At 46.0% G+C, this 14,223-nt stretch overlaps 1 protein-coding gene across 2 annotated transcripts in view; it reads left to right on the top strand.

Moving 5' to 3' along the window:
* The first annotated feature begins 7,570 nt into the window (after window positions 1-7,570).
* The window catches only part of LOC138765714 (hexokinase-2), a 34,788-nt gene continuing 28,135 nt past the window's right edge, over window positions 7,571-14,223 (top strand). The window contains exon 1 of one of the 2 annotated variants that reach the window (XM_069942724.1): window positions 7,571-8,159. In XM_069942724.1, coding sequence (XP_069798825.1) covers window positions 8,097-8,159 — 63 coding nt within the window. In that variant the 5' untranslated portion in view covers window positions 7,571-8,096. Of the gene's footprint in view, window positions 8,160-12,597; window positions 13,114-14,223 lie in introns of those variants that run through there. The other variant, XM_069942742.1, reaches the window with a different exon arrangement.

Genomic DNA, 14,223 nt, shown 5'->3' with positions numbered 1-14,223 from the left:
GTATGGGGGCACCTCTGGGGGCATTATTAGTATATGGGGGCACCTCTGGGGGCATTATTAGTATATGGGGGCACCTCTGGGGGCATTATTAGTGTATGGGGGCACCTCTGGGGGCATTATTAGTTCATGGGGGCACCTCTGGGGGCATTATTAGTTCATGGGGGCACCTCTGGGGGCATTATTAGTTCATGGGGGCACCTCTGGGGGCATTATTAGTATATGGGGGCATTATTAGTTCATGGGGGCACCTCTGGGGGCATTATTAGTGTATGGGGGCACCTCTGGGGGCATTATTAGTATATGGGGGCACCTCTGGGGCATTATTAGTATATGGGGGCACCTCTGGGGGCATTATTAGCTCATGGGGGCACCTCTGGGGGCATTATTAGTATATGGGGGCACCTCTGGGGGCATTATTAGTATATGGGGGCACCTCTGGGGGCATTATTAGTTCATGGGGGCACCTCTGGGGGCATTATTAACTCATGGGGGCATCTCTCGGGGCATTATTAGTGCATGGGGGTACCTCTGGGGGCATTATTAGTTCATGGGGGCCACCTCTAGGGGCATTATTAGCTCATGGGGGCACAGCTGGGAATCCTACATACAGGGGGCACAGCAGGGGATCCTACATACAGGGGGCATCCCAAACAGCGCAGTTACTATGGGAGCCTACAGGAGGGAGAAAGGGAAGGAAGTTGCTAGAAATGTGCGGAGCCTAAATTGTTTGTCTCGCAGGTTCTGAAAAGATTAAACATATCTGGAAGGACTCATCATGGCGGACTGGGCCGGATGGAGAGGAAAAGGGGAAGTGACGCCTCAGATCAAAGAAGACATCACCGGTGAGTCACTGTATGACACTTTTCTTATTTTGTAGAACATCATTTAGTAGAGGTGCCCCGAGGTGACAGCTACTACATTATCTGTACTCAGAGATATCACTGTGTTATCTGTTGTGTTACATAGGACTGCAGGTGACTACTACATTATCTGTACTCAGAGATATCACTGTGTTATCTGTGGTGTTACATAGGACTGCAGGTGACAGCTACTACATTATCTGTACTCAGAGATATCACTGTGTTATCTGTGGTGTTACATAGGACTGCAGGTGACATCTACATTATCTGTACTCAGAGGGATATCACTGTGTTATCTGTGCTGTTACATAGGACTGCAGGTGACATCTACTACATGATCTATACTCAGAGATATCACTGTGTTATCTGTGCTGTTACATAGGACTGCAGGTGAAATCTACTACATTATCTGTACTCAGAGATACCACTGTGTTATGTGGTGTTACATAGGACTGCAGGTGATATCAGGTGATTTCTCCAGGTTGCAGAAGTTCAAACTTCATTGTGCCCTGGTGTGCTGGTGTCTGTATGTCTGTATACACGTGTGCTGGTGTCTGTATACACGTGTGCTGGTGTCTGTATACATGTGTGCTGGTGTCTGTGTGTGAGATCAATTCTAGAGAACTGGCTCATATATCCCATTTTCCCCAGTGGCTTAAAATGTAACCTCTGTTATACAGTTATAAAATTGTAGAACTTAAATGTGAACAAGGTGCACTTCAAATAGACACTTACTTGTATAGCTGCCTCTTGTGCTCTGTATGCAGTGCATTATATTCACCCTTGCAACGTACAATTTATAGCGTGTCTACAAGCCCAGCGGGGCTCATTATGATGGAGACTAAAACTTATACAAGAGTGGGGTAGGGGTTCCCCTGTATTCAGAATGCTGTTGAGTGCTAGGCAATGCCCCGTTTGGGGTTATTGAATTTCGAGGGTCTATGCAGAGCAGGATAAAGACACCTCTGCTGCACAAACAGGATCTCCTAGAAAGCGTTCTCACCGCCATGTATTCGCTATCACTGGCTTGGGTGAGCTAAACTAGTCTGCCTGGGGGGGGGTGTGATTTGTATATGCTCACTAACATGGAACAGCCTCATTATATTAGCCTTATCAACATATTCTATGTTAGTGAGCATACCGGGGGGGGGGGGGGGGGATATTGGTGAACATATACAAATCAAACAGCCCCCCCCAGACCCTCGAAATTCAATAACCCCAAACGGGGCATTGCCTAGTACTCAACAGCATTCTGAATACAGGGGAACCCCTACCCCACTCTTGTATAAGTTTTAGTCTCCATCATAATGAGCCCCGCTGGGCTTGTAGACACGCTATAAATTGTACGTTGCAGGGGTGAATATAATGCACTGCATACAGAGCACAAGAGGCAGCTATACAAGTAAGTGTCTATTTGAATTGCACCTTGTTCACATTTAGTTTCTACGATTTTATAACTGTATAACAGAGGTTACATTTTAAGCCACTGGGGAAAATGGAGTATATGAGCCAGTTCTCTAGAATTAATCTGAACCAAATTATACCTCCCAGCAAGGCGTGGGTCGAACACACAATTTTTATTTTTTTTTATTAATGTGGGGGGCCCAGACACTTTGGTTGTATGGGGCCCCGAAATTCCTGATGGCGGCCCTGCGTGCGCCCCTCGGCTCGTGCTGTGCGACTGATACTCAGTGTTTTGTATGTGTTGTGCTGTAACCTGAACCCTGTCTGAACACTGGCCTGTTTCTATCAGGATGTTCTGCCCCACCCGTCTGCTGTGTGCTCTGGCCATGTAGGAGTTACACTGCTCCAGTTCTGTGCACAGGTGATTCTGTTTTGAACCAGGAGCCTTGTCCAATAGGGCTGGGAGTTTCCCCTTATTCCCTATAAGTGTTTGGCTGAGGCTCATTCTGGTGCCGGTTATTGAGCTTGTCTCTGCCTGCTTCTGCCTCTGTTTAGCTCTGTGTTTATTCTGACTATTTTGCCTTGTATTCTGACTATCCCTGCTTGCTGCCTGCCCCTGACCATATTGCCTGTTTATTGACCTTGCTTTTTGGATTGTGTTTTTGTACTGCGCTGCCCGATTGTTGTGACCCGGACTGTCGACCATTTTTTATTGTGTTTTGTCTGTCTGTCTTGTCTTTGTGTCCCACCTAGCAAGTGCAGGGACCGCCGCCCAGTTGCTCGCCGCCATCTTAGGGCGGATTGTGGCAAGTAGGTAGGGACAGTGGGCGGGGCTGAGCTTAGGGCTCACTGTCTCTGTGTGTCTGGTGTCACCGGTTCCTGACAACGCTAATGAGCACAGCTCCTTGAACTTATCATTGCAGCCACAATATAGAAGCAAGGGAGACACTGATATATAAACAATTTATGGTAAACAAGACGTTGTGCCAGCTTGACTGCGCAGGACAGGAAACTGCTGACCATCTATGGACTGACCTGAGAGTGTGACGTGTGTGTCTTGTGATATGAAACCCCGCCTGTATTAAATGTTTATGTAATTCATGTGAATACACTTCGCATGAGTAGTACCGCCCCATATTCTGTCTATAAAAGTTAACACAAATCAATAAAGGGGGCGCTTCCCAAGCTTACGTTACTGATACGTACATCAGCTGTCTGTGTCTGGGAGGACCTGTCTGGAAAATAGTACTTGTATTAGTTTCACTCCCTGCTTGTACACTGTTGATTGGCATACATGACACGGATCAGTGGATCCGTAGACGATTCTCGTCTGCTAGGAGGACAGCAAGGAGGGAAGGCATCCTGCTGCAAACTATGGGAAATTGAAGCTAAGGAAGATAGTTAGCGATGGGCATGTAAAGATGCTGTACAATATCTAGAACAGATCTTGAGGAGATTTGATATGAAGGCAGACACATGCCTTAGCCCCACCAACCTCTGGCTCTCTGACCAATACCTGGGAGACTCTTCACACTCCTGTGCGCAGTATCTATGTTATTATAACTTACATAGTTCTATGTAACTTTGGGTAAAAAGTCTTTATATACATATATATATATATATATATATATATATATATATATATATAAATAAAACAAAGGTAATCCGAGGTGGCACTCCAGGTATAAAGTGAATGAAAAAAAGTTTTATTCACCCATAAATGTGCAAAGTTTCGATCTCTCGTTGAGATCTTTTTCAAGCAAGAGATCGAAACGTTGCACATTTATGGGTGAATAAAACTTTTTTTCATTCACTTTATACCTGGAGTGCCGCCTCGGATTACCTATGTTGTGGATCTGGAAGCCTAGGTCTGGCTACCAGAGGTTGTGCACCCACCTGAGCCTTGAGCCTGCACAGCGCCGTCCTGCAACCCTTTCTTCTCTTATATATATATATATATATATATATAAAATTTGCTTAGAACTTATTAGGATATATATATATATATATATATATATATATATATATATATCCTAATAAGTTGTAAGCTATTTTTTTTTAAACTGAGGTATAATTGTGTGTCATTGTCTGGTATTTTTATTACACAAGATTTTCGAAGAAGTTTGCACTCTTATAATCTATGATTTTACTTCTCACTGTTCAAGGTTAGAAGTGAGATTATGGGGGCTATAGCTGCTGTGTATTGTGTGATTAGCTTTTAGATAACAGCGCAGGTACGCTAAAGATGTTGACATACTGTATATATCTAATTTACATTACATTTTCAAGGTGTCTTGTATTTGATTTATAGCAAAAGAAGGTCAATGTGATACTAGCTGAGTGTAACATGTTTTATTATTTTTATTTTTTTAGGGATAACAATTTTGTGGTGATTATAGCAAACTAATATAATACAATAAACCCATGAAAAAAAAAAGTTATTACTTAGTAAAGGAAATATTAGAAACTGAGAGTTTATAGAGTAGTCTACCTAAACACCTTCATTCCATGAAGTGATTTTATTTCTGTTTTCCAATGTTGTTACTAAAGTTGTATAGTTTTATACTTGGCACAGGGCCCCTTACCCCAGAAGGACATGATGGCACAGGTCCTAGTGAGGGCACCTTCACCCTGGAGGAGAGGATGGCACAGGGCACGTTCACCCCTGAAGGAGAGGATGGCACAGGGCATCTCCCCCTGCAGGAGAGGATGGTACAGGGCATCTTCCCCCCTGCAGGAGAGGATGGCACAGGGCCCCTTCCCCCTGTAGGAGAGGATGGTACAGTACATCTTCCCCCCTGGAGGAGAGGATGGTACAGTACATCTTCCCCCTGGAGGAGAGGATGGTACAGTACATCTTCCCCCTGGAGGAGAGGATGGTACAGTGCATCTTCACCCCTGGAGGAGAGGATGGTACAGGGCACCTTCCCCCCTGGAGGAGAGGATGGTACAGTACATCTTCCCCCTGGAGGAGAGGATGGCACAGGGCATCTTCCTCCTGGAGGAGAGGATGGTACATCTTCCCCCCTGCAGGAGAGGATGGTACAGTACATCTTCCCCACTGAAGGAGAGGATGGTACAGGGCATCTTCCCCCCCTGGAGGAGAGGATGGTACAGGGCCCCTTCCCCCCTGCAGAAGAGGATGGTACAGGGCCCCTTCCCCCCTGCAGGAGAGGATGGTGCAGGGCACCTTCCCCCCCTGCAGGAGAGGATGGTACAGGGCCCCTTCCCCCCTGCAGGAGAGGATGGTACAGGGCACCTTCCCCCCTGCAGGAGAGGATGGTACAGGGCCCCTTCCCCCCTGCAGGAGAGGATGGTACAGGGCACCTTCCCCCCTGCAGGAGAGGATGGTACAGGGCCCCTTCCCCCCTGCAGGAGAGGATGGTACAGGGCACCTTCCCCCCTGCAGGAGAGGATGGTACAGGGCCCCTTCCCCCTGCAGGAGAGGATGGTACAGGGCACCTTCCCCCCTGCAGGAGAGTATGGTACAGGGCACCTTCCCCCCTGCAGGAGAGGATGGTACAGGGCCCCTTCCCCCCTGGAGGAGAGGATGGTACAGGGCATCTTCCCCCCCTGGAGGAGAGGATGGTACAGTACATCTTCCCCCCTGGAGGAGAGGATGGTACAGGGCATCTTCCCCCCTGGAGGAGAGGATGGTACAGGGCACCTTCCCCCCTGCAGGAGAGGATGGTACAGGGCATCTTCCCCCCTGGAGGAGAGGATGGTACAGGGCATCTTCCCCCCTGGAGGAGAGGATGGTACAGGGCATCTTCCCCCCTGGAGGAGAGGATGGTACAGGGCATCTTCCCCCCTGGAGGAGAGGATGGTACAGGGCATCTTCCCCCCTGGAGGAGAGGATGGTACAGGGCATCTTCCCCCCCCTGGAGAGGATGGTACAGGGCACCTTCCCCCCTGGAGGAGAGGATGGTACAGTACATCTTCCCCCCTGGAGGAGAGGATGGTACAGTACATCTTCCCCCTGGAAGAGAGGATAGTACAGTACATCTTCCCCCTGGAGGAGAGGATGGTACAGTGCATCTTCACCCCTGGAGGAGAGGATGGTACAGGGCACCTTCCCCCCTGGAGGAGAGGATGGTACAGTACATCTTCCCCCTGGAGGAGAGGATGGCACAGGGCATCTTCCTCCTGGAGGAGAGGATGGTACATCTTCCCCCCTGCAGGAGAGGATGGTACAGTACATCTTCCCCACTGAAGGAGAGGATGGTACAGTACATCTTCCCCCTGGAGGAGAGGATGGTACAGGGCATCTTCCCCCCCTGGAGGAGAGGATGGTACAGGGCCCCTTCCCCCCTGCAGAAGAGGATGGTACAGGGCACCTTCCCCCCTGCAGGAGAGGATGGTGCAGGGCACCTTCCCCCCTGCAGGAGAGGATGGTACAGGGCCCCTTCCCCCCTGCAGGAGAGGATGGTACAGGGCACCTTCCCCCCTGCAGGAGAGGATGGTACAGGGCCCCTTCCCCCCTGCAGGAGAGGATGGTACAGGGCACCTTCCCCCCTGCAGGAGAGGATGGTACAGGGCCCCTTCCCCCCTGCAGGAGAGGATGGTACAGGGCACCTTCCCCCCTGCAGGAGAGGATGGTACAGGGCCCCTTCCCCCTGCAGGAGAGGATGGTACAGGGCACCTTCCCCCCTGCAGGAGAGGATGGTACAGGGCACCTTCCCCCCTGGAGGAGAGGATGGTACAGTACACCCTCCCCCCTGGAGGAGAGGATGGTACAGGGCCCCTTCCCCCCTGGAGGAGAGGATGGTACAGTACACCCTCCCCCCTGGAGGAGAGGATGGTACAGTACACCTTCCCCCCTGCAGGAGAGGATGGTACAGTACATAATCCCCCCTGCAGGAGAGGATGGTACAGTACATAATCCCCCCTGCAGGAGAGGATGGTACAGTACATAATCCCCCCTGCAGGAGAGGATGGTACAGTAGATCTTCCCCCCTGCAGGAGAGGATGGTACAGTACATAATCCCCCCTGCAGGAGAGGATGGTACAGTACATAATCCCCCCTGCAGGAGAGGATGGTACAGTAGATCTTCCCCCCTGCAGGAGAGGATGGTACAGTAGATCTTCCCCCCTGCAGGAGAGGATGGTACAGCCCCTCTTATCACACGGAGATGCTGCCCGCAGGATGCTCATGCCCTGCACGTTCCCGTATATGACACGCTCAGGGGGCGGGGCCAGATAGCGTCATCAGCGGGGGAGATTCCACGACCACCAAGACACATAGCCCCGCCCACAGCCCTCAACATAACCAATCTCAGCGCAGCATCTCCACACACCCCATACTCAGCCAATCGCCTGCCGTGCCGGTGTTAACCCCTTCAGTACCTGTTAGGGATGCTGCGGTTCTCTATGGGTACTGATATATAGGTATATAGGGTATATAGGTAATGTACAGCGCTGCCCCGCGTCCCCTCTGTCAGGAGAAGGGTGTCACTTCCCATAATAAGTCATTACCGCACGGCGCTGTACAGACGTGAATCACCCAGACAGGAGGATGCTCGGGACGTGCTGGCGGGAGGGCAGGGGTTAAAATGTGCGTGACGTCAGCGGGGGCTTGGCTGCCGGGCATCAGTGAATGAAGCACATTGTAAAGAGAGACAGCGGGGAAAAAAGCCGGCACTGCTGGAGAGGAAACCGCGGCGGTACTGCACCTCATACACCGGGGGAAAAGCCGGCACTGCTGGAGAGGAAACCGCGGCGGTACTGCACCTCATACACCGGGGGAAAAGCCGGCACTGCTGGAGAGGAAACCGCGGCGGTACTGCACCTCATACACCGGGGGCAGCGGATAGACCCGGGACACACCGAGACATGATCGCGTCCCATCTACTCGCCTACTTCTTCACCGAGCTCAACCATGACCAAGTGCAGAAGGTGAGGAGCGACCTGCCGGGACCTGTAATACTTACTTACCGGATACACTGATAGAAGTACCGCCATATATAACAACTATATTATCCTGTATACTCCAAACACTGCACTCTTATATCCTATATACTCTATACATTGCACTCTATTATCCTATATACTCCATACATTGCACTCTATTATCCTATATACTCCATACATTGCACTCTATTATCCTATATACTCCATACATTGCACTCTATTATCCTATATACTCCATACACTGCACTCTAGTATCCTATATACTCTATACATTGCACTCTAGTATCCTATATACTCCATACATCCTACTATAGTATCCTATATACTCCATACATTGCACTCTATTATCCTATATACTCTATACATTGCACTCTAGTATCCTATATACTCCATACATCACTCTGATATCCTATATACTCTATACATTGCACTCTAGTATCCTATATACTCCATACATCCTACTATAGTATCCTATATACTCCATACATTGCACTCTATTATCCTATATACTCCATACATTGCACTCTATTATCCTATATACTCCATACATTGCACTCTGATATCCTATATACTCCATACATTGCACTCTAGTATCCTATATACTCCATACATTGCACTCTAGTATCCTATATACTCAATACATTGCACTCTGATATCCTATATACTCTATACATTGCACTCTATTATCCTATATACTCCATACACTGCACTCTAGTATCCTATATACTCTATACATTGCACTCTAGTATCCTATATACTCCATACAATGCATTCTTATATCCTATATACTCCATACATCACACTCTAGTATCCTATATACTCCATACATCACTCTGATATCCTATATACTCCATACATCAAACTCTAGTATCCTATATACTCCATACATCACTCTGATATCCTATATACTCCATACATCACACTCTAGTATCCTATATACTCCATACATTGCACTCTGGTATCCTATATACTCCATACATAGCACTCTATTATCCTATATACTCCATACATTGCACTCTAGTATCCTATATACTCCATACATTGCACTCTAGTATCCTATATACTCCATACATTGCACTCTAGTATCCTATATACTCCATACATTGCACTCTAGTATCCTATATACTCCATACATTGCACTCTAGTATCCTATATACTCCATACATCGCACTCTGATGTTCTATATACTCCGTACATCACACTCTAGTATCCTATATACTCTTACGCTAGCCTCAGTTATTGTACTAGAATGCAGAATAATAAGGTATAAAGGATATTAAGGAGTGTAAGGAGATAGAAGTGATACTAGACTGTAGTGTAAGGGGTAATGGATACTGGAGTGTAAGTAATAGTAGATTGTACTAGAAGAACATAGAAAGCTGTCTGTCTATTAGATATTAGATTTGTCTGTGGCTCATATACTGGCGTGTGCAGTGTGAGGGGGCAGATAGATCCCTACCCTATAGCCATTGTGGTACATTATGCCACATGTATACAGAGTGTACAGAGTATGGTGTGTGTGTATATATCACAGCAGTGTAAGGATGAACTGTCACATGTATATAGAGTATACAGAGTAGGGGGTGTGTATATTACAGCAGTGTAAGAATATACTATATCACATGTATACAGAGTAGGGTGTGTGTATATATTGCTGTGGAACCTTTATATTGCCCCCTACTGTCTGGAACATCTCCACGTGTCGGGCAGGGCAGGTGGCAGTCGGGGCTGTCAGGTCAGGAGACATGGAGGCAGCCTGTACAGCTGTCTGTGACTCTGTGGCCATTCATGCAGAGCTTCCAGGAAGCCGCATCCCGCTCAGTTTCTCCACTTCCATCCATTCTTCACCAGGGGGGCAGGCTGCCCACGTGGAGCCAGGAGCCGGGGTAACGCTGAGTGGGATTTCCCCAGTCACTACCTCATAACGCTGCGTTTCCTCATCCCCATAGCTATGACTACACCATGGAAGATAGAAATTCCAGCTACAACAGGAAGTTTCTTTAGTTGCCTGGAAATCGCTGTGTATCAGTTTTAACTCTTTCCTTCCTTTTTGATACCATGAGTTTCATGTCTCGTTGACATTTCCAGACCTGACCCCAGATCTGCGGTCGGAGCTGTAATATTCACCGAGAAATTTGTTTAGTAGCCACTTAATTTTTCTAGAACCATAGACGTCCATAGGAAAGAATGTAAAATCTTGGACGTTGGTTTTCTTATCTCATCCAGCTCCTCTTCTCCCTAATCATTGTCCGCAGATAATAGGTTCTCCTCCATTCCGTACACTGATATATAGTCGTATATTGGTTGCCATGGAGTTTCTTGGAGAATTCCCTGAGTAAGCCACCTTGCTGATGAGAATCCTTATAGACAAGAGGATGACCTTCCAAGGTACTCCGCACTCCCAAGGTCAACACTGTTTCTATGGAGAAATTGCAGTCAATGAAATAGGAAATCTATGGAAATCTGGCTGTAATACGTATTAGAATTTATTAGCCCCCTCTCTATAACTGGCCGCCATCTCTACAGGAATATGTGAGACGGGAATCCGGCCAATACTTTGGTTAATTCCCCAGCAGCTGCTTTTTTTTCTTTCTTCCCTTCTATACAGCGATACATGACGGCGTATATAGGATATTAAACGTCCACCGTGTGATTGGATAAAAAAATGAGGTCACTTTAGCTGTAGCATAAGGCTGGGTCCAGTATACAGGCAATCACTTCTCATTTACTGATACAAGAGATGAGCGCCCCCTGCAGGAATCTTTTGGAAGAGGTCACATATTTTAGCCTGGATCACTGCTTCATAGTATAAGACTACCAGGCGTCTGTACGTGCCTAACATATACTCCCCTTGCATATACGCTATGGATATTTAGGATCTTATATAGGGTTTTCCAAGAGTTTAAAAATCCGAATCCGACTATACAGAGCAGGGGCAGGGAACCTTGGCTCTCCAGCTGTTGCAAAACAACAACTCCCATCATGCCTGGACAGCCAAAGCTTTAGCTTTGGCTGTCCAGGCATGATGGGAGTTGTTGTTTTGCAACAGCTGGAGAGCCAAGGTTCCTTACCCCTTATACAGAGGTATTCTTCACTAGTAATAGAAAGAATATCTGTTCATTCAGCTAATAATCATAGGCCCTGTGTACGCTATGCTATGTGCATGAGACATAAACGAACCAAGAATCTGGATTCCATGAAAATTTTACATTTTTACCCTTACGTCCATTCGGCGTCACCATGCCATACCTCATTGTGTTGCAGTCTATTGCTTTCTAGGAATTCATCAGAATTGCCCTTGCTGCTCAGTTTTGGAAACCCTGGAGATAATGCACCGATTTGTAGACAGGAATGCAATGAAAACACATCTGCGTGGGAATCTTCAGACGGAAATAAAAATAGTGCATGCTATATATAGGGATGGTGACTAGGCAGTGATCTCCATTGGGAAAAAAATATGAAATACTAAAAAAAAAAAAATGAGCATGTAGTATTTACATCAGGAAGAATATGGAATACTCAGTGGTATTAGACCCCCATGCAGCCCCCCATCTGCTGTGTGACATTTATAGAACTGCTGTGACTGAGGTGACATTAGTCTGCCTGGAGTATCAGCCGTGCCTGTCTGCAGCCTATAGCTATAACATCAGTCCATATATATATATATATATATATATATATATATATATATATATATATATATATATATATATAATATAATATAATTAGACTCCTGGTGGGATTCCCCACATAGATGCACAGTCCTTCACCGGGTTGACCCGTACCCAGTGCTTCGTCCAGAAAAAACCGCAATTGAAGACAGTGTTATTTTAAATATCAAAAATGTTTTTTCTTTACTTTGCCATATGCGTACAAAAAAACAACGAACTTTCGGCCTTTAAAACATACTGAGCCTTTCTCAAGTATGAGAGGCTCAGTTTCCCCCTAGCAACCAATCAGATTCCACCTTTCATTTTCCAAAGAGTCTGTGAGGAATGAAAGGTGGAATCTGATTGGTTGCTAGGGGCAACTGAGCCAGTTTCACTTTACACCAGTTAGGAGATTTATCAAACATGGTGTAAAGTGAAACTGGCTCAGTTGCCCCTAGCAACCAATCAGATTCCACCTTTCATTCCTCACAGACTCTTTGGCAACTGAGCCAGTTTCACTTTACACCATGTTTGCTAAATCTCCCCTCATGTTTCATAAATCTCCCCCACTGTCTTCAATTGCGATGCAGGAGATGAGTCATAGGAGATCAGTGTGACCCGGGTCTATAGGAAGTACAGAGATGAGACATCACTAAAGGCTACGTGTAAAATGTGTCGGAGCTGTATGCAAAGTAGGAAGCACTCGTGAGCGCAGTAATATCAGTTCCCTATTATAAATTACTAGGGTTTTTTGCATCAAATAGAAAGCTGTTTGGTTACATAATAACACATTGTGTGCGAAACGCTTTTAATACTGCACAACTCTGACCCGAGACGATGTCTTACAGGAAAAATTTTCAAAACAGCCCCTATATTTAAATTAGAATAATTCTATCATCCGTCTATCTATCTAATATTTTTGTATATATAACCTAAAATTAAAATATCCACTTTAAGGAGTAGACAAGCGTCAGACTTTACCCAGAGAAGTAGTATGGGTGCAGTAGTAGTGGATGAGGTCACGCCTGAAACTTTTATCTGACACACCTACAAATCCCTTTTTCCGAGAAAACCCCTCAGTACTTTAGAGAAGTTCTGCCCCCCCACCTTTACGCACACAGGGCTGAAACCAGACACCCTCGCTGGAGGAAGCTGACTCATTTCTTCATACTCCTCAGGCATTGCTAAAGCCACGCTGCTGCCGCTGCTGGAACCATGATGAAAGCAAAGCATGTGATGTGCAAGTGGCGGAGGCATCATTTGTTTAGAGAGCGGACCAGTTCTGGAAGGTGTGGCGGAGGGCGCTTATAGAACGTATAATTTTTTATTGTATTACCATGAAGAAAGTCAGGGCTCATCTTATAATAAACAAGGACGTGGGATCATATAATTTAATAAGACACATTGGGGTCTATAGAGGCACATATAGAAGTCCTGGATCCTGTTCACATTGACATTTTTCTCTACAATATTTTGTTCCCTTATGTTTATAGAGAGGAGCTTCTATTAAATCCCCAGTTGATTTCCATGTGCAAATTCCTTCAGTTTGCATCGGCTTTGCATGGAGTGAAGCAATATCTCCCAATGAGCGTTCGCTAAAAAGATTGTAGTAATAATACACAGTGACGGAGGATAATTCCAGACCGCCGCAAAATAATTGACTTGCTAAGGGACAATAAGCTAGAGATGCATAGGAAACTTGAAGATTATTGTTTTAACTCTTATATTGGAATACCATGTATAGGACTCCTATGTAGAAGAAGTGAAGGCGCTCCACTGTAGAGGAGCCATATGAGGCTTAAAGGGATTGTTGGTGATTAGGAAAATGGACTTCTTACCATGGGCTTCATGTGGTTTTGCAACTTGGGTCACTTACGTGATGAGTTACAATATCGCATACAGCTTAAAGTGTCACTGTCGCTATACATTTCAAAATCTAAATCAACACTAGATGTGATATAAAGCAAGTTTGCAATATACGTTCATTATTTTTGTTGTTATCATGCTGTAAAACAAAGCTGTACTTACCAGAAATCCAGGTCCAGTCTCCTGAAGGCAGATTTTCTGACTTGTGCTAACGGACTAAACACAGGAATTCCGGCCAGTACAGAGAGTCACGGCTCAATGTGTCCATCAATTACATGACTGTTTTTCTCTGTGAGCGCTCAGATGGCCTGGGATACACAGGACTTCCTGTTTTCTGACACTATCCTCAGAGAAAAAGAGTCAGAAAACAGGAAGTGCCGTGTTTTTTATGATAACTAAAAAAAGAATGTAAGTTGCAAACTTACTTTATATCACATCTACTGTTGATTTAGGTATTGAAAGTTATAATGACAGTGACACTTTAAGGACTACAATGCTTTTTTGGGGAGGGGAAAATAACCCCTTTAAGGAGC

The sequence above is a fragment of the Dendropsophus ebraccatus genome, chromosome 1 (genome assembly GCF_027789765.1).
Source record: "Dendropsophus ebraccatus isolate aDenEbr1 chromosome 1, aDenEbr1.pat, whole genome shotgun sequence".
NCBI classification, from domain to species: Eukaryota; Metazoa; Chordata; class Amphibia; order Anura; family Hylidae; genus Dendropsophus; species Dendropsophus ebraccatus.
This window is presented reverse-complemented; position numbering and strand designations above follow the sequence as displayed.